Source organism: Hippoglossus hippoglossus, chromosome 4 (assembly GCF_009819705.1).
Source record: "Hippoglossus hippoglossus isolate fHipHip1 chromosome 4, fHipHip1.pri, whole genome shotgun sequence".
NCBI lineage: Eukaryota > Metazoa > Chordata > Actinopteri > Pleuronectiformes > Pleuronectidae > Hippoglossus > Hippoglossus hippoglossus.
In genome coordinates, this window is record NC_047154.1 from 9,762,950 (window position 1) to 9,784,337 (window position 21,388).

The 21,388-nt window shown below is 47.3% G+C and overlaps 1 protein-coding gene across 1 annotated transcript in view; it reads right to left on the reverse strand.

The window, feature by feature from the left end:
* Positions 1-234: 234 nt before the first annotated feature.
* The window catches only part of midn (midnolin), a 29,296-nt gene continuing 8,142 nt past the window's right edge, over positions 235-21,388 (reverse strand). The window contains exons 5-8 of the mRNA XM_034582459.1: positions 13,754-14,338; positions 12,307-12,430; positions 11,851-12,186; positions 235-4,026 (exon numbers count right to left, since the gene is read on the reverse strand). Of these exons, the coding sequence (XP_034438350.1) occupies positions 3,764-4,026; positions 11,851-12,186; positions 12,307-12,430; positions 13,754-14,338 (1,308 nt within the window). The 3' untranslated portion in view covers positions 235-3,763. The remainder of the gene's footprint in view (positions 4,027-11,850; positions 12,187-12,306; positions 12,431-13,753; positions 14,339-21,388) is intronic.

Here is a 21,388-nt window from a genome sequence, read left to right on the forward strand (position 1 = left end):
CCCTGACCCATTGTGGCCATGGACCTGTGCTAATCCTACCACTTCCACCCGTCAGCCAGCTGAGATGCTTCAGTCCGATCAGTCCAGTACATGAGATTTAAATACAGGGTAAGGTTATATTTTATCAATGCAATTCCATCTCATAAGCTTCTCATGTTACCTCGTGAAATAGATTCTCACATGAAATATTAGATTATCGAGTGGGTCAGTAATAAATACTCAGAGACAACCTGATGTACTCGTTTTGTTTTTTATTTATTACCTAAAAAAGAAAATGTTCTATCACAAGTCACACTGAAATGTATTGCTTAAGAAAAAAAAATATATTCATATATTTTTTCTTTTTTTTTCTTTCATTTTTTTTCTTCTTTTTTTCTCTTTTTCGGAAACGTATTGTTGATTCCATTATATTCCACCAAAAACAAAAAAAAAGGTGTTTTTTTTCGGACATCAGCTGCTGCCTCGTCCTCAACAAACCTTCTCCCCCACTTTTTAAAAAAAATGCACAAAGAAATACATAATTCACAGTTACCATTTTGGTTTCATAAATTAATACAGTCACACATGTGCTACACCGGTCTAGAGCTAGAACATTGTAAATTGTATTCTTGAATCCTGTTATTTTCAATAGTTGGCTACAAGAAATAACAGGCAACTTAAATGACGTGATCAGGATTTCCACCAACGTACTGTTTTTTCCCCCTCTCTGTAATGCTTCTGTCATCTTTTCGTTTTGTTTCGTCTTTTTGAGTTTCACACAGAAGTGAGGCACACACAGAGTATAGTTCATACATATAGAAAAAAGAATTAAATAAAATTTGGGCGGGGCAGGGGATAAGCTGTCCTTTTAAATCGTGTTGTATCCAAAGAAACAGCAAGTGCATGTAAGTCTGGAGTCCTCACAGGACATGTCTTATTCTGAATTAGGGCTAAATCCTGCCATCTGAGTACTGTGGCGTAAACTTCCTCAGCTAATATGAGATTTGTGTATTTCTGCAGCTTGTTGGTGGGAGGACTGACTCAAGAGGGGGTGTGAGGTTTGGACGACGCAAAACAAGCATGGCAACACAATGAAGAAATGGGACATGGACAGTATTTGAGCAACAACACCAACTTTTTTCTTGGAATAGCATTCGATTTACTCAAACAAGCTGTACCCCTAAAAATCTATGACTCTCATGGCTGCGAATACTACAGTCGTGTGTACCAACCAATGAAAACAAGCTTAAATCTGACACTGACACTGCAAGGGCAACAATTTTAAGGCACAGAAGCCTTGACATAATAGAGACTCCACCAGCTAAAAGCACTAAACAACAGATGCCCAGTGTCCTCAGTGACAAAAAAAAAAAAACGGCGCCTTGATGACAACAAGATCCGACAATGATACACAGAGAAAGATAAAAAATAAAAATAAAACATTCCCGCCCCCATTGTCCCCAAATGTCTCATTTTTTTAGTGAAAGGTAAGGCCACTTAAAAAAAAGATGAGGTTCACCAAAAAGGTAATCTCTCACTGCAATCTCTGGGAGTGCAATTGTGGTATAGGGTGGTCGCTCGATCAGACAGACAGATAAAAGAGACGGATGCCAGACGGATGCTTCTCTCCAGTAGGTTCGACGGACAGTACAGGTAAATCTGCCGGCCTGTTGGTTCCCTGTGAAAATACATCCACGCCATCCTCGGGTTGGCGTTCAGGCCGGGAGGAGGAGGAGGGGAGGTGGCGTAACGATTCGCAGGGCTGCCTGGGTCCGTGAGAGTCACTGGGGGTAAAAATCAGCGTTCAGGGAGTAGAGAGAGAGAGCGAGAGAGTCTGTTGCTCTTTGCTCATCATCTTCATTGTCACACAACAGGAATGTTCAGTGCTGAGCAAGAAGTCCACACTTCCCCTTCATCTGTTTTGGTTTTTCGTCGTTAATACTTTTAGCAGGACACTGTCGTTCTAACATTGAGAAATATAAAGTTACAAAAAACCTAACCAACAAAAGCAGCATTGTTTATTTTCTTCACAAACTCATGCATGTTGTTAACCTTCATTCCCACAGCACCAGTTTCTTTTTTTTTCTGCCATCAATAGAAAAAAACACCAGTGTTAATTTCACACTTCTGCATGCAAAGAAAAGTCACGTTTCCCTCCCGCTTTTATTATTATTGTTATCATTATTTTTTTTTTTCATTTGAAGTCCCCATGTGTAGCAGCAAAACTGTGAAAGGCCTAACCTGATATGTCAATGGATGTACTGGTGGAGGCACTAGAAAATGATGCTGGATACAGATCCCACCTCTTCTCCCTCTATGCCAATAAAAAAATAGTCACTATCGAATCGAATGTGCCTAAACGACTCAGAATTTGGAGTTTGATCCTGTTATGATATTAAGTTGTGACGCCCGCACTCACTGCAGCTGATCTTTGTCGTTTTGAGAAACTATGGGGTCACCTGGGAGAAGACAACCCAGACAAGAACATGGGATATTTCTAAATCAAATTACACTAAAGTCAAACAGACACAGAAACACACACACACACACCCTCATAAACCTTTGCCAATTGTCACATTTATGTACACAAACTAATACAAAACCCTCAACAAGTCCATTCAGGTCTGTGAGACATGAGGCGGGCTGGATGATAGTTGTCATTCCATATCATTTTGTTGCGTCTAGACGACTATAAATCATGAATGCGCTAATGGATGATTGAATGGATGTTATTTGTCGGTAGTCTAGCGACTTGACTAAAGCCACAGAGGGCTGCTGTTTTTTGAAAACAGCAGATAGGAAGTGAAATAAAAATAGATTTTTTTTTATCCATATACATTTTAAAGATTTTAAAATCCTCTAAAGCACTTTCTGTTAATCTTAATTCATTTTATTTATTCATTAATCATTCCTATCGATACCCTATGTCACTGAGGTTGATATCAATACTTCCATATTCTTTTTTTTTTTTATTATTCTATGTCAGGCCCCACCTCCTCCTCTTCTTCGCACACTTTGACTGGCTGTTATAAATCAAGGAAATCAACAACCACTCTCAACTGTTATATGAAAACCTGAATGCTTTGTGAACAATGCTACATATTTTTTGTTTATAAAATATAATAGTATGTTTTCAAAATGGAAAAGGAAAACAAAAAGAAGTTTAACCACCCCATAACAGGTAAAAACTGGACTCTGGTTGGTGAGTTTTTGAAATCGATAAGAATGCCCGTCGGAATAATCCATAGTTTGGCAGTTCTGCCTTTCTTTCGATTAGGAAACACTGAGGCCTCTGGTGCTCCTGTTCTCTTAATAAGTCCAGTGTGGATCTCTTCATTACTGTCCAGAGTGTTCTTTAAAAAAAACTTTGAACAAGAAAATCTGAAAATACCACCACCACCACCACCACCCACTGAATTCTGCTATGCTCAAGTTCAGGTATGGTCTCTGTGATCAAACCATAGAAAAGTCTTATACACTGTCGAGTCCGGTTGTTGCCTGTCCAAATCCAAGCACGGCAAGAAAGTACTGTTGCTGTTGCTGCTGTATTTTCCACAAGGTCAACTGTGAAGGACAGGATGGGATTAAAGTCTGCAGGGAGCCTCTCTTTTTCGTGTGGGAGAAGCCAGTCACATGGACAACCTTGATTTTCGCTTTGCACAGATCTCTGTCATTCTCCTGCCAATCCAGTCCCTCAAAATATATCTTTAAGTAAATCCCGAGCAAAGCTTTGCACATCTTTGAATCTGCCCCTCCCCTCCAGGGTGAGGGGGGATCAGACGGTTCAGGCCATGACGAACTCAGACTTCAAATCAGCCTTGACGTCTGGTTTCCACACTGAGTCGTCAAAGTCCAGGTCCAGGGAGCCCTCGCTGGACATGCTGCTGTTGCTGTTGCTGCGGCCGGCCTTGCGGTTGGGCAGCCACTGATAAGGGGCGCGCTGGTCCCTCCTGGCCTTCCTGCGCAGACGCTTCTGCTGCATCAACAGCTGCAGGCGCTCCACCTTGCAGCGGGTTGCACGGTTCTCGGTCTGACGCAGACGGTCACCTGGAGAGAGGGAGGGGAGAGCCAGTCAGTCAGGCATGTGTTTGCACGAGGAGTAGTTTACTCACAGTTAACAGAATTTACACTAATTGGTTTGAGAAGGATGTCAATGTGTGTGTGTGTGTGTTTAGAAGGCAGCAGATAAAGCAACACAGCCTTGACGCTTGGCTAAGACACACTGGGATCATTCCCTTGACACACACACACACACACACACAATGCAACACTGGAATCTGGTACTTAACCTCCCCCACTGAGCATCATTACCCCCCCTCAGTGCTATTTCATCCCCTTATCACTGAGTGGGGAGACCTTCGTCAACCTGAATCTCCTTGAGAACCACTAGCAAGGCCAAAACACACACAAACACAGACCAGAGACGACACTCTCCGATAGCAATCCCGTGGTACGTGCACATATAATTGCAGATGACATGCCTCGGTGACTGGGTGTGCTACTAAGTGCATTCCTAGCTGTTGATGTGCCTATAGGAGAATCGAGTCTCGTGGGAGAGGCCTCGCATCGCATGGTGAATCCTTCTCCAACAATGACTGAGTCGAGCCTAATTCCATTTATACGTATATTCGGGAGCTTGGAAGGAAGGGAAAGCCACCGCAATCTATTAGCAAGCTCCATTAGTATCTGTCTGGGAATTAAATAATTAAATAATGGGCTAGAATGTCAATAAACTGAAGCACGGCAGCCATCTCTGCCTCTGCTGCACAGCAAAACGCGCGCGCGCACGCACACACACACACACACACACACACACACACACACACACACACACACACACACACACACACACACACACACACACACACACACTCACACACACACACACACACACACACACACACTCCAATCCTGAATACGAGTACATCATGTATTCACACAAAAATGCATGCACAGTGTGTACACTCACGCATACATACACACACACAAACACAAGCGTAAGCACCCACAGGTGCGTGCACGCGCACACACACCAATAGCAGCAACAACCGCAGTAGCTTTTAACGTGGATCGATGGCAAATTAAAAAGACCTATTGATTAAACCTTAGCTCTAGTGCAGCCATCCATCTCGGGCCCAGGACAACGCTATTGGCTTTCGATAGAAAATGCAAGCGAATGGAAATTGTAAGCGGGGAGAGAGACAGGGAGAGATTGGGGTTTTTTTCCCCTTCAATTTTTTTTTCTTTATTATGGCTGTAGCTTCCTACTCTCAGCTCATTGACCCAACACCCCCCTCTTCTTTCCTTCTCCCCCACCTCCTCCACCAATCGCACACACGGAGGACCCTCCTCCTTCCCTCAGCTAGCCCCCACCCCAGTGTCTCCCCATGGACAGCTAAAGGTGGGGCAGTATGAAAAGAAGGGGAAGCGGGATAGAAGAGGAGGGGGTGGCAGTGGTGTGGGTGAAGGAATTCCTCCCCCAGGGGCGAGGAGGGGGGGTTAGTGGAGGAAAGTATGGAGGTGGAGGGTAAAGGTTCAGCTGGAGGTGGCAGTTTTCCGCATCGATCCTGCCCCCCTACCCACTCCCCACCTCATCGGAATGAATTGCGTACCCTGTGTGGGCTTAATTTACTTCTTTCCCTCATTTGCTTATCAGATCAAGGAGCACGGAGCCTTTTTCTCCCACTATAAATATTCACCACTGTTTGGCAGAGCATACTAAAGAACTGAACTGCGGTCATGAAGCAGCCGTTCTGCTTCTCAACAACTTTTTATGTTAAACAGCTCTTAATGTGACTCTCAGCCACATAGATAGACTGGGGTAATTCCACTTTCTTGCTAAATGCTCTGTCCTGTGTGTGTGTGTGTGTGTGTGTGTGTGTGTGTGTGTGTGTGTGTGTGTGTGTGTGTGTGTGTGTGTGTGTGTGTGTGTGTGTGTTAGGGCAGCATGTCATCTCAGAGAACAAGGGGTTTAACCAGAGGGGGGGTTCTCATACATTAGAGCGATTGTTCCACTGCCTCAGCTCCATGTGACATCCATATACACTGCCGTGAGGCTTTGTTCCCCCTCCGTTCCTCCCTTTTCCCCCTTATTCCCCTGCCCTGACACACCAACAGCTAAACTGCCCCTCGGCTGTGTCGAAAAAATGGCCGTACACAATGAAACGGCACAAAGCCAACACATGCCTACAAACAAAATCTGTTAGGTTTGGTACAGTTTGTCTTTGGAGTGTCTCAGTTTAAAGTCTGTCTTTATCTGATCCACAACAGCCATGATCCTGTTTAGCTCTGAGGGCACATTTACTGTGACGACACAGCAATATGTAAGAACAAACAGACACACACCATAAAGGGCAGTTTGGTGGGGCTGTAGGAGGTCTTGGCCTTTGGCTTGGCAAGAGCTCAGGGAATGTGCTTGGAGCTTAACCAAATGTGTGTGTGTGTGTGTGTGTGTGTTGGGGCCATTCATCAGCGTCACTACCGGAGCCCTGGGCGACTGGGCCGGACACAGCTGGCCGCAGGGATCTCCAGACTATGTTTATGACAGTAGGGCTATTATTAGGGCTGGCGAAGAAGGACAGACTATACACACAGCCTGCACACACAATACCCACACACACACAGATACACACAGGCTGGCCTGGAGCCTGGCTGCAAACAGTAAGGTTTGACGTGAGCATAATAACCTTGGAGGACCCAGAACCATGGGTTCTGGGGAATGAATGAGAGTAGGAGGAGGGGAGAGAGAGAGAGAGAGAGAGAGAGAGAGAGAGAGAGAGAGAGAGAGAGAAGAGTAGGAGGAGGGAAGAGAGAGAGAGAGAGAGAGAGAGAGAGAGAGAGAGAGAGAGAGAGAGAGAGAGAGAGAGAGAGAGAGACCATGCACATGTACAATCCTGCTTGACACAGAAAAGAGACGGTTGATTAAGCAACAGCGGATCTTTTCTTAGAAATGCACAAATATCAAAAATAAGTCAGGTCAAGGGCACAGAGAGGAAGGAAATGCCAATCTCCTCTTCCTCCTCTTTCCTCTTTTAACCGCTCGTTTGCCTGCCAGTCACACCAACACTCAATCCCGAGCTGCACCCCACACTCTCCCTCTCTGAAGACCCTGACACAGGCCCTGTACATACATCGCACACTGCAGCGAGAGCCGGGGAAAAACAGACAAGAGGCAGGGAGAAAGAAGGGGTGATCTATCAATAATTGATGCGTCAGTCAGTTTTCCTTGCCTTTGAGCCCAGCCCAGCAACGCAGCAAGGACTGAGATAGGGAGTGAACGGGGAGGAAGGGTCGGAGGGGTGGGGGGTGGGTGGGTGGAGGAGGAGGAGCAGCGGAGGATGGAGGTAGAGAAAAAAGGGAGGAGGGCTGCAGCGTGCAGGACGCAGGGGGAGATTAAAGGAGCTTCTCCTTTTATTGATTGTATAAAGATTGGCCTTCATTTGCAGTTGTCTTACTGCTGTTGTTTGTTTGTTTGCCTTGATAAGTCTTGTGATCTTGCAGAGAGAACATTGTGTTTGCTCAGCATCAGGGGGAACCGGGGGATGGAGGGAGGGGTGGACAGAGAGAGAGATAGAAAGAGAGGAGAAGAGGAGAGAAGAAAATCACTGTCTGTTCTTTCTGAAGCCTCTGTCTCCATTTAATGTCTAAATACTATAATAATTACTGTAGTATTCAAAATTAAATCATAATATTAAATATAAGTGCATGAGTCAAGAGCTTAGATTGTGTCAGTAAACCACGTGAAAATGTGTTGGTACAGCTCAGCAAATATCATAGTAAAGTGCATATACCTCTGCCAAGCTGCACACACAGATATCCAGTTCCCGGATTCACCACCTGATCCAGATCCATGCCAAATTTTAATGGGTTCTTCCCCGACACATACCACATCCTTCCATCAGGTTTTGTGGTAATGCACCCAGTGGTTTTTGCATAATCTTGTTCACAAATATACCAACGAACAAATGGACGAGTGAAAACATGATCTACTTGTTGGAGGTAAAAATAGTCTCACTTTATTCTATTCCAAGTGCCAACAGGTGAACAGGTTCAGTATTTACTGATAATATAATGAAAGTGTACTAATTACCTTTACGCAAGAGGGAACAACTATTTCTTTCACTGACGGGACTACTATGGAAGATCTAACTCCATTAACACAAACCAAACCCTTCATATCCACCTGACACATTAAAGATGACGATTAGAGACCAGTGGCTTAGTATCCAGAGGTAGACGGCACCGTGAGGAAGCACCCTGAAGTACAGTTTGTCTGAAAATATGAGAAACCTGAACTATGTGGGGGGAAAAAAACACTCTCCCATCCAACCCTAAAAAAATAAACCATCTCAGACGCAAACGAAAGCAACCAATCAAATCATGGCTAATATGAGCATTTGACAGCACCGTGAAAGGGCATTGACTGCCCCGCAGGGACACAAGCTCTTCAATGACTTTTAGACTTCATTTGCATTCTCTCTCTCTCTCTCTCTCTCTCTCTCTCTCTCTCTCTCTCTCTCTCTCTCTCTCTCTCTCTCTCTCCCTCCTTCTCTCGCTCTCCTTGTCGACAATGAAAGGGCATCTGATGTGCTTTGCAGGCTTTGCTAGATAGCTACGCGCTGAGCTGCGTCACAGGGGCATTTGCCGAATTACTGGTGCACGTGCGTAACACCAAACCTCTGCGTGTGACAAGGGCCTATAACTAAGCCTATACCTGTCGATAAAGTGCATTGCTGTGGTCAAGCAGGCTTAAAATGCAGGACTCGGGGAGGTTAGATGTATAGTATCCTGCTCTGTGGCTCCCTCTCTCCCTGTCTCCCCTCGCCTTCCCTCCTCCTATGGCTTTGCCCAGTCCCCAGCCAGCACAACGCTAACATGACCTGACAAATCGAAAGGGGACAGGAGGGGTGAATGAAGGGATGCGGAAGGGAAACAAGAGAGGAAGGGGGTGCTGGAGAAGCTTTCAGCGCTAACTTTGCCCCTGCTTTGCCCCTCTCTCTCTCTCTCTCTCAGTGCGTGCCTGTGTTGAACCAAGGCAGCTGCAGTGGGAGTGGAACTAAAAAGGCAGCCCTATAATCCCACAGCCCCCCCCCTCATCTGCCCCACAATGGCTCAGCCTGGTGCCCTGTATGTAGCCCCTGTCCCTGGCCCCTGCACAATGGGTTTGGCTGGGCAGGGGGCAAGTTGGCTGGGGGGGGGGCGGGTGCCGGGGAGGTCCATCCTACTCAGTAAAGGAATTTAGCTAACAATCAGCCTGCCAGGCGCCCTAAAGCCCTCCTGTTCAAATCCAACACGGGTCCTCAGCTGACAAATCCTCACACTCAGCAATACCGCAAAGCCATGAAACCAAGCTAGTCACCCAAGCCTTTAACAAGGCCTTTATGGAGAGACAGTGTGAGTGTGTGTTCAAGCTTTTTATTTACGCTTGCCTTCTCCCTCTCGCACATGAACTTGCAGTGGAAAGGGTAAAGGCTCTCAGGAGACAGCCAAGCTATGTGACATTTTCAAGAGGCTGCCTCAACCTGAGTTTAACTGCACACACACACACGCACACGCACACACACACACACACACACACACACACACACACACACACACACAAACATATATATATTCGGGCAAATGGGGGACCGGGTTATTCCTGTAGCTGAATAAAGGCAGGTTTGTGTGAAGCAGAGTTAAGCTGCGGTGTTAAGTCCAGTAAGTCTTCCATCAGGTGTCGGCTGATAAGACTGCCTCAGAGCGCTTAGTCATCGGCTTCCTTAGGACACCATGTGGAACAGGATACCGATAGGCACGCAGCCTCTGTCGGCACAAACACACTGGCACATTCATTGTCTCAGTGAGCTGAACTGTGGTTGGCTGGGGGGGTTACTCATTCACATCACTTTCTGGAAGCGGAGGAAGTTGGACAGGAGCGGTGAAGTTGAAAAAAAAAAGCATTAAACAGGCTATTCTTTCACCCGTACTTTTTTTTCTCTGTCCTTGGTTAATCAGTCAGCAGTTAGTAGACTGATGGACAGGATACAAACACTCCTATGATGAATGGAGGCTTAGTGTTTGTGATTTTAACCGCCTCCCTCTATCCGCGTCCTCCACCTCCTCCTCTTACTGCCCTCTACTTCACAAAGCAAATTCTTTTGAGAGCTGCATTTCGAAAATAAATCTATCTATTTAAAGGCCAAATGAGCACAGACAATGTATTGATGCACAACACAGACGTGGAAAGAGAGGGGGGAGTTGGGGGGGTGAAGGTGGAAGAGAGAGAGAGAGATGAATTTTACAGACAAAGCTGTTTTTGGACAGCAAATGGGGGAAACAGCAGTGTGGGCTGCTGAGTGCAGACGAAGAGGGATGACAGTTATGGGAGAAGAGGGGAAGGGGGGTGGTGTATGTAGGTTGGGTCAGCGAAGGAATAGAAGGTCTTCCCTGAGTTAGGAAAATAACCCTGTGTTATTCCAACTGTTCACTGAACACTTGTAAGGGCGACACAGAGGACCACTGGACATGCCTGTTCAATCTGTGCTCAGTTTCTACAGCTGAAAGACGCCATTCTTACTCGCAACAGAAGGTCACAGGCCCTGTTCAGCCCTGGTTTTAACATCTGTCCTGAGAGATGCAAGCACAGCTCCAGGTTTGTGTGCTCCCACCTGGTATCAAAATGCGTCCTGAATGTGTCTCCTGTGACCACTTGTGATCGGGCGAAAAGAACGTGGCCACATACATCTCAGACACCCTTTACTTAGCGTTGACCACTGCTGATCGGATCACTCAGGACGGATGTTAATACCAGGTCTGAACGGGGTCATCAAGAAGTTGACAAAGCCCACGTATGACAATAGAAATGTACGCTCTCGCTTTCCTCAAACAAAAGCAAACATTAAACATTTATTTCTGTTTTCCAGGACCCTCCCTGCAAGACTATTCAACAAAACGTACGAGCTAGCTCACCAAAGAGTGGCTCAATTTCCTCAACTGGAGATAAGGAGACAGCAGAGGACAATGCTGTTTCTCTCAGCACCGCCAGTCTAACCTTACAACATGGACTGAATGATATCACTTCTGGACATCTGTCTGACACTCCACATCCTGTGTATCTGCAAAGGAAAATGAGGGTTTAAAACACCCAGGCCCTAAGTCCCTAAACGGCATCATCTGAACTCCAGCGCTGCCCTGCATGGCCCAGCCCTTGGGCATTGGAATGTCAGGGTTTGTACGGCCACAACGAGCCCCAGCCCATACACACCCCAGCTGCAGTCCTTCTTTAAGAGGTAGGTTAAACCACCCGGAGCCTAATCTAACCTAAACATGGCCCAGCCCAGGCTTGAAGGGGTAAACCTATCTCCTTGACGCACAAAAACAAAGACAACTGACATGACAAGTGAAGCCTGACTGAACAGGTCTAAAGAAGCTTGTATTGCATTACTAAGGAGACACCCCCACCCTTTTCTCCTCCTCTTCTCCTCTGCCTCAAAACCCAGGAGAGAAAAACTGTAAGCACGACTGTTTTTGTTCTATAATCTGACTCTTCTATTCTTGCTTTGTCAGAATTTTAAAGATGAAAATAAGTGCTTCAGCGAGACAGTGATCCAAAAAGCTAACCATGATGCGCTATGAGAATAGAAACTAAAAGACAAAGATCACTATGAATTCTTTAGTAGAATGCAATGGAAGAGCAGAGCTTGGTAAAACGACAAATTCTAGACTGCAGTCATTTCACACACACAAAAATCTCCAAAGCGGTGGCAACTGAAGAACATCTGCGCCACAAGGGTTCCAAGGGACGCACAATGACTTAATGTGTGTATGTGAGTGTGTTTGTGTTCAGGCATGCTTGCATGAACAGAGGGAGTGTGGAGTAGAGACACTCACCAGGGGGTTTGCACATGCGGATCTGGCTCTGGCACTGCACCAGCGGATGAAGAGTCGGCGGAGGGCCGCTGGGGCTGACGGCAGGCACAGAGGTAGCTTTGGCAGAGAGGCCCGTCACGCTAGCAACTGGAGGTGAGGGAGGTGGGGAGGGGGAAGGGGACGGGGAAGTGGAAGTGGGCGAGCCACACTGGGTCTGGTACCGAAGCTGGGTTAGGGAGGGTGGCATGCCCTGGTAGTGGCGTGTTGCGCTCAAGAGGTCGTTGAGGATCTGCAGGATGGTACCAATATCTCGTCTTGGACGCCCATTGCTGTCCTGGCAGTTAGGGTGCAAAGTGCCTGAGGGAGAGAGTGACGAAGATTGAAACAATAGCACACAGTTCCTGCTAAAAGACGTCTTTCAGGTGGATCTCATGGATCGAATGGTTATTGCTGAGAGCAGCTCAGTGTCGCCCTTACCTGAAAAGGTCCCTGAGAAGACTCCCGGAGCGTGGTTGACAAAGCTCTCAATGATGGCGCCAGGTTTACGGGAGCGTGTCGAGGGACTGGTGCCACTGGTAGGGCTGTTGGGGCTGCAGTTAGCCTGGAGGGAAAAATGATACACAATGAGGCTGGTAGGCAAGAAAAGATGTTTTAAATCTATCTTGTGGAATGTGGAAAATGTATCAGCATATACATCAAATGGCATGCAGACAAAGCATGTGAGCTATGTCAGCTGTGACATGTTGAAATCATGTAAGGTTAATCCTGAGGACACCTTTATGAGTTCTGTAAGTTACCTTTACTTAAGGGTGTTGTAACTACTATTTGCACTTTGTAAGTAACATATGCAGTAAAGGCTGGGGTCATTAGAAACCGCAGGAGGATGGAAACCTGAGCTTTCTAGCAACTAATGGCCCAGAACCCCCTGGGTATCTTGTTTCCCCAAATCTGAGAAATGACCAAACTTGGCAGCCTTGCTACTTCACCTTAGCTTAACTTGGATCAAATAACTGACATTTGAAAGTGAAATTGAAACCCATGCAACTGTCTCTTGTGTTTGTGAGTATTAAGGTTGTGAAAAGCCTTGTGAGAAATAGCCATTTCTCTTTTTCTGCATACTACACTGGCCCGTCTCTCTGGTTTCCTTGTTGTGAACCATCTCTCCCACATAGTCCGCTGACATCTGGTTCTTATTCTCTTACCAAAGGCTGCAGCTTGGGGAGGTAGACCAAGTATAAGGAGCGAATGTGGTCGGTGGAGATGAGTAAGTGTGTTTGTTCATGTGTGTGCAGCTGCTCTTCGAGTTAACCAAAGTTAAATAAATGTCTATAAAGGTTAATGATAAATGACTGAAAATGGCAAGGTTAATGATCAGTCCCAACGTGAAAAACCAGCTCACTGATTCATTCAGACTTCATTCTCTCTGCCTTTTTTTCTCATCCTCTTTACTCCACCTCTCGTAATCCCATATATTTCACTGAGAAGGATGAGGCCATATGAATGTCATGGCCTCCTGGCTAATCGCGTGTGTTTGCCTGTTTGTATGTATTTGGGAAGCAGACTGCACTCTGGTGATGACTAATGACACTGTGCACTATGGAAGCACACCCACACCCACACAGACACACACAACACGTGCAAATCTTCCCTAGATCTGACTTAACCACTGCTTCACCCTCATGCTGTTGGGATATCCCACTAATCTAATCAATGTAATGGAGGAAGATTTCGTTGAGTGTGTGGCACTTGTGTCGGTCACAATTCATCTCCTCCATTTTTTATTCACCAGAGGGTTAAGATGGTTTTGTATTTTAGTTAGCTCAGTAAGTTTCGCTTAAGTGAGCTCGGACTTATGACAAACATGTAACAGTGGAGCACACAAAAACATAAATAATATGAATTCCGAAATATTTTCCCAGCTCACCTCAGGGCAGAGGACCGGGGCTACAGGGCTGCTGGCCTGGCCGATGTCATGGCTGGGTTGGCTGGGTTGGCTGGGTTGGCTGGGTTGGCTTGGAGAAGGCTGGTGGTAGTGGTGATGGTGGTGATGGTTATGAGCTGGTGAGCGGAAAAGACCTCCAGGGTTGTGTGTCGGGCGAGGGGAGTGGGGCGGAGGAGAAGGAGTAGGAGGGCTACAATGAGCCGAGGAGGGCGACTGGTGGTACATGGGAGGGAGCGGCTGGTGGTGCGTGGAGGGCAGGGGGAAGGAAGCGGCGGCCGGGGAAGATGGGGAGGAAGGTACCGGGTGAGGCTGGGACAAGTGGGGGCTGGGGTGGCTATGTGGATGATGGGGAAGGTTGTGGGAATGCGGGTGAGGGTGGGGGACACGGGGCTGCCCTGTGGGCTGTCCCGCTGCCGTCTCTGTGTTGCTGCGGGTGATGACGTGTCTGTGCTGGAGTTGGGGGCCGCCAGACTGCTGCGCCGCCAGCTGCAGCTGGACGAACATCATGTGATCACCTACACGCAACGCGAGGGTGAGGGGGGAGCGGCCGGACAGGAAGTCACTGACCTGCATGGATAGAAAAAAGAAAGGTTGAGTTATTAATAGGACTTAACAGAAAAATCACAAAACACCGTCTGCAGCGGTAGGTCCACCACAGGCTGGGTATTTGTCCCTAACATCTTGAGGCCTGGTTGGGCTTCTTATCAAAAGTTTGTACTGAAAGCCAAAACTTTTTAAAAAAAGAGAGAGACTGTCCCAAGTACATTGATTCCTTTGTAAATGAACCAATGGACAGAAGTTAAAATTCACATACACCAAAGTGCTTTGAGCTTGCCCTCTCATGGAGACTCGGACACACCGCATTAGCCCGTCATGCAATCAATCACTTTTCTGTAACATTGGCCTATTTACATCTGCTGGGGAGCGGTTGATGAGGAGACCCATTGGAAAACACACGCACAAATAGAGCCCACTCTCTCTCGCCTCCCTCAGTCCGTTCTTAGTCAGCAGTGTCATTTAGCGCAGAGACAAAGGCCACCCTTCTGTCTGGCCCGGGGCCTGAAAAATCAGTCCCACGTCCAGGAAATACACCCCGCCCGCCTCTCAAACACAGAATGGCCGATTGTCCAGAGGTCTGCAGCGGAACTGGAAGAGCTGCCCATTTTTGGAGCTCTGGCAATGGGTGACAGGGGGCCAAGTGTGGAGGCCTCCACTGATCCACCCATGGCCCGGATGAACACAGACAAATACACACAGGATAGCGAAGTTGTCACGACTTGGCTGGAGGATTCACGCTAAACAACAAAAGTTCTCTTGTCCCCCCACTCCTGCAAGCCTTGCTCTCTAGCTGTGTACTGTTACTCATTGCATTAGTCTGTGCGCGTGAGTGTATGTCTGTTTTTGTACGTGTATTTTCTTGTGAGAGTCAACAGAGGGTCACAAAGTTTCTTTGGGCCATGAAGACTCAGCAGTAATGACATCTCAGGTTCTCCCTAAATAGAAGCAAACAGAAACAAACAGCACTGGCAAATACAAAGTGACACTTCTGTCCTAAAAGGTTTCAACAACCCTGACTGCCTGTGTGCTTTCAGTCCCCAGAGAGGCAGAGAAGGGGGGAGACGGGGAGGGAGGTAGAAACAGGAATGGAGAAGGAGCACTGAGAGGCTACAGAAGAGGAAGAGGGAGCACAAAGAGGATGGGAGAAAGACTAATGGCAGGGCAGAGGAGACAAGTAATAGAAACATATATACAAAGACAACAGAAAGGAGCAGAGGCCTCAATCCCTGCAGACCTTGCAGCCTTTGGAGTGTGCTTCTGAGAGGTTGGCCTGTAGTTAACCCTGTGAACCACCAGGCTCTGCCCGCCATCACTTCTCTCCCATTCTGCTTATTTATTTCTCTATCGACCACTGGCTCTCTGTTGCCAGGGTGACCTTTGCACATTGGTATTGACATGGTGTGGAAAAGAGGATGGAGAGAGAAGAGAGGCAGGTGAACAGACGAGGGGGTTGGGATGATCCGATGGCCGCATTGCAACATGTAAATAATCAACAGCTAAGGCAGCACAAAAAAGGAGAGATTAGCATACAGGCGGCTGCAGGATAAACAGAAACTCAGCCTTTTCAGAGTGTGAACTCAGTCACTAATGGCGTGTTGATACAGTACACACCCACCATGATTACTCCATGGTGGTAAGACAATAAACTCAGCCCAGGGCAGGGTGTGAAGTGGATTGCTGGAGGAAACACCACGTATAAAAGGTCACCCAATAGACAATATGTGTGTGTGTGTGTGTGTGTGTGTGTGTGTGTGTGTGTGTGTGTGTGTGTGTGTGTGTGTGTGTGTGTGTGTGTGTATATATGTGTGTGAGGCTTTGGGGAGGTGGTGGGTGGGTGGGTGAGAGAGAGAGAGAGAGAAAGATAAGAGAAAAGGAGGGGGAGGAGACGTTGACTAAGCCTGTGACTGACAGCTGTCAAGAGAATGAGTCGACGGTTTGATTACCCACAACACAGTGAACACACACACACACAAACCGACGCATTCAAAAGTCAGAGACCCTGAGGGAGATCATTGACCCAGTGTTTAGTTAGAGGGAGGGAGGTAAAACAGCCAACTGGGTATTCTTTTGTCTGTGGTAGAGTTCAGACCTTCTATCCTGCATCCACAAATATCCAGACTGTGTCATTAAGGTGTGACCGCTCACAGTTCACACCTGGAGTCGGAATCTGCCTCGAGTCGCTGCTTGTAGTCAGAATTAGATTCTCTCTACTCACATTTGAATTTATCTGCGAAGAAAAACACCATGTCATCGTCGATTTATAGGTGCACATCGATTTCTCTAAATGTGGCCATGAGGGACATGTCTTTTGTTTGAGGTTGGGATGATGACAGCAGTGAAAGATCTGTTTATTCCCCTTGTCTGTCAAGGGATCATCCGAAAATAACATTTAAAGTCTAGTCTGAGCAGGGCCTTTGCTTTAGCGTGCGAGAGAAAGTGAGAGAAACAGGCCGACAGTGAGTGGCAGCAGGAGAAACAGAGGAGGCTTGATTACCCTTATAATGACTAGTGTGGATTATTCAAAACCACCGAGATGAAACTCATGTACTCCTACTGAGCTTCCAACACCACTAGGCAGGCTTTAAATTAGCCTGCACCAGAGGAAAGCTTTCTGCCTCACAATTTTGTCACTCCTGGAGTCTCGGCCGTTGACTCATGAGTCAATTTAGAGGTTGCTCACACAGGCCGCCCTCGCTCTCACATACATGGGAGCTCAAATTGGGCGGAAATCTTCTCCTGTGTAATGTATGCGCATGAGTCATTCGGGGTCTCCACACGTACACACACACACACCCCACACCGCAACTTCATCTTTAGGCAAGAAATTAAAAGGCCGCAAACCCACATAAACACAGGCATCTAATTTGCAGGGAAAATGATAGGGGACCACTCAACTACTATAATCTGATTGGTCACTTTCCCTTCCCTCAGAACATAAACAAGAGGAACCAAAGTAAACCTTTGAGTGTGGAAGTCCACTCCTCCAAGAGAGAAGTTGCATCATTTTTATCGTCAGATGTACTCATTCCCTGATTCTCCTGAGCACCGAGAAAAGGAGAGCGAACAGCTTGTGTAGCTGGGAGCCGGGAGCTGTGGAGTGGAACACCTGAAATAGGGCCTGTTTCCTGAGGGAGGGGAGGAGGCGGAGGGTGATACAGCGCGACCCGCCTGCCTGCCAGAGGCTAGATTGGTGAGAGTGATCAGGTAACAACAAGCCTCTTCCAGACGGACAGAGACTGTGAGACAAACAAGGCAAGTGAGTGTGTTAGAGAGGGTGTGTATGCATGTGTGTGCAGGGGGGAAGGGGTTCTCTAGTGCTGGAGAGCTGGCAAGCAAATGATTCCCAGAGGTCTCGGCTAGCAGCTCAGCTCCAGTCCAAACATGTCTGTCTGCTCTAAGGAGCACAGCCAAGACAGCCAATGTGGCTGGCTACCACTGACGTCAGGAGACAGCAGATAGAGCCTTCTGGAACATCACAGGCAAACAAAGGATAGCTTCTAGGCTTGTCTTTAAGTCTGCCAACTTCCTCTTCCTCCTGTGTTTCCACCCTGTTCCTTGCAAAGGCCCTCCACAAATTCCAGTCCTTCATAAAACGTATGGTTGTCTGTAGTGCTTTTCTACGAGGGGACGGGGAGAGTGGAGGGCCCCACTTTTGTTGTGTTAAGGCAGACAGAGAGAAACCAGCCCGTCATTGTTCTCTTTCTGATGCAGCCGCAGTGGTATGCAAAGAGAAGAGGAGCTCATGCCTGAAGAACAAGGTGTGTGTCTGCTTAAAACGACATATGCTCAACAGAAACTGCACGGGCATGATGTCAAAACACAGTCTACACGGGGGCACACAGGTGTTGATGAAGACATTACTCTTCTTTAACAACTGACGTCCACAGTCAGTGCCATCAACCATTTTGTTTTAGTTCTCAAGGTCCAGGATGTGGTATTTTGTTCGGCAGGAGGCTTTGGTTGCTATGCAGTGATGGGGGAGAATATGATATGGAGGAGTTGAAAAACATGGAGGAAAAGGGGGGCGGATGGCATGAGAAAGGGAGGGAGCAAGGATCGTGTGGGGGGGGGGTTGGGTGATGGGGGATGCGGGCGATGGGGGTAGGGTGTCAGAGTGGTGGTGCTGATGGTGGGTGATGAAATATTCAGTGAGAGTGTGCCTCTGGCTCCTTCCTTCTTTCTTTTTTTTTTCTCTCTCGACATCTCTGGCTGACAGTTTTATTTATTGGGGTCCCTGTGGTTCAAGGAACTCATTTGCAGTCGTTCTTCCTTTGCACACTAAGCAAACTAAAGGAGAGAGAGAGAGAGATAAGGAGTGAGGAAGGAAGAGAGAGGCTGAGGGAGGGTTGAGAGGGGCGGAGAGGGGAGAGATAGAGCGGCACTGGCGGCACTGAGCTGACATTCATGAACAACTGAGCAGCTTTGTGCCGGAGAAAGGAGGTTAGAGGATTGGAGGGCAGGACAGTGGAGAGAGGGGAGGATTGGAGGGCAGGACAGGAGGGTGGAGAGAGGGAGGCCATGAGAGGAGGAAGACATCTTCTCCGGCCATGTTTTGGTTCCAGTGCTGCTCACCTGTCAAAGTGCTATAGGTGAAAGGTACGGTTCAAAAAGCTGCTTATTAACCCGCCTATCGACCTAAATGTTTGATCGCACCAGGATACTATTGATAGTCTCTGTGCAAACACGCACCAGCTAAAGATGCAATAACAGGCCCTCAAAAGAGACGGGGGAAAAAATCAATGACTTGCATCATGCCCCAAATCCTAAAAGCAGCCAGGGGGCTCTTCAAAGAACCAATTCGAAAGATAGGCGTCTGTAATACTGCCTGACAGGAAACAGAGGGGGCTGTTCCGTGAGGACCAGCTGGCCATCCCTAAATTTGATCGGGATCGAGTAAAATGAGAGATCAGAATGGCAAAGTTCAGGATGATCAGGTTCCTGCTAAAAACGGCTCTCCACACTCACCACTGTGCCAGCAACTGGCCAGCTACATTGAGCCAATTCACATGCACAAAGAAGCCCGACCCCCACCAGCCCTTAATGCTTTAGATCTAATTCAAGGCGAACAACAGCAAAGAAATCCTCACTCTTTACTCGTCCGCCTGCTGCTTACGCTCCCCCCACTCCACTGAATGCTGATTAATACTATTTAATGAGGACTGTGTGTTGCTTGAGGAAAGCGTCGATTGCCGATGAACAGTTTCTGTACCCGGCGATACAAATGTGTGGAAATATTATCTGCAGCGGCAAAAAGGAGACTGAGGAAAAGACGCCTCATCTGTTGGAGATAAAGTGAGTGGGTACACGTAAAAGGAGGGAGTGGGGCTCTAGTTTGACTGACGCAGGAAAGACGATAAGGAGAGTGGCGGTTAGTAATGGCTGCAGCGAAGGCACAGAGAGTGCTGGCTTTCCTTGAGAAAACTTCCTCTTGCTTCTGTGTGTTCTTGTATTGGCTTAGTGGATCGACCTGGGTATTTTGACCCCGTCTCTCTGCTTCAACAGTAGCATATGCCTAATTGAACTTCCATTATACTTGGTGGTGGCTATCAGACGCGATAATCCTGGCCTCCATCCTCCCACACAGTAGCCCCACTAGTCACGATGTCTGCTTCTTGAATCACAAAAGCTTAGTGTCACCAGGGAATGGAAGACAATGACGGTCACGACTCAAATGTGGAGATACAGGACTGCCATGGTGAATGAGGAGTCACACAAAGACACACATATATACGAGCAGATGCATATGCACAATAGGACAATGAAATCCCTTGCTAAATCCAGCTCTCCCTTAATTGCTGCAGAACACACCTTGATTCCCGACCTCCCCATCCCACTGTGCGTTTAAGCATCACAAAGGGGATTACACAGGTGCAAAAATACTGCCTGATCAGCTTATTAATGCAATTTTCAAGGCCAGTATTTACATGAGTGGGGGGCTGAATAGACATTTGGATCAGAATTAGCCCCATTTATGCAGCCTGTTCAAGACAGGAATGTTGCAGTCTTATTCCACCTCGCCGTTCTGAGTGAGGGGGGGGTGTTATTGTTGTTGTTCTACCATTATGCCGGCAGCAGGGGTATAGTCTCAGAGCTGGATCTGTGCAAGAGGGAGAGCTGGCATGGCATGGATAGAGACGCAGACGCGGTTGTGTTACACGTCACACTTCTGATTGCAGAACGCCGGCGTGTGTGATCTAAAAATCACACACTGGAGCAGCAGTGGGCCGGCTTGTTTGGTTCAGTGTAAAGAAACAAACCTGCCATAATGAGAGGGTCTCCTTAACAGCATTATAGGAGGGTCTGTATCTAAAAAGAGCTTTTGTCTTTTACTCCATTCACATTTTGATTTACACATTCTGCCAAACCAATATGCTCATAGATCATCACTCTAAAAAAAAAGAAGCAAGGGCTCCCTCATTTAAGCTGTGTGCGTACAAAAAACCTTCATCTCAATGGCAGTGGGAAGGACCGGGACCTACAAACTATCTCAGTCATTTCTTAATTCTGTGCATTACCCAATCCTCAGTACCATTACTCTCCAGTGGTTTCCAGTAGCGCCAATCCTGCCGAGTAATTATCATCTAGACAATGTGATGTACAGCGTTTATGACCGTGTTTGACATCCACACAGGGCTCGGTCCAGGTTAGAGACGATCGTCCGCATGTGCACAAATTTATCCAAAATCGTCCCTTTCTAGTCATGAGCAACACGCTTGGTCCTCTTTTGTCTTCCTTTAGATTCTTCCCCTGTATTTCTGCAGTCGTGAGTTACCCAAGCATCTGCACTCATCCTCCACATTCCCCCCAGCCTCCAGAGATTGCACACATCGACTTGACACGCTACAGAATGACTTGTGCAAAGCTTTGCCCTTTCTTTCCCCCCCCACCACCTGTCTGGCCCACTGTGGCAACCCCCCCCCCTGAGGGAGGCAAAGCAGAAGAAGCGAGGTGAGGGTGACCCAGAGGTGACTCCCCACACATATTGTTAGATCCTACTGCTTTGCATCTGTCTGCTTCTAGACAAAACTGCCATATTTGAGCCAGGAAGATGAGGAGGAG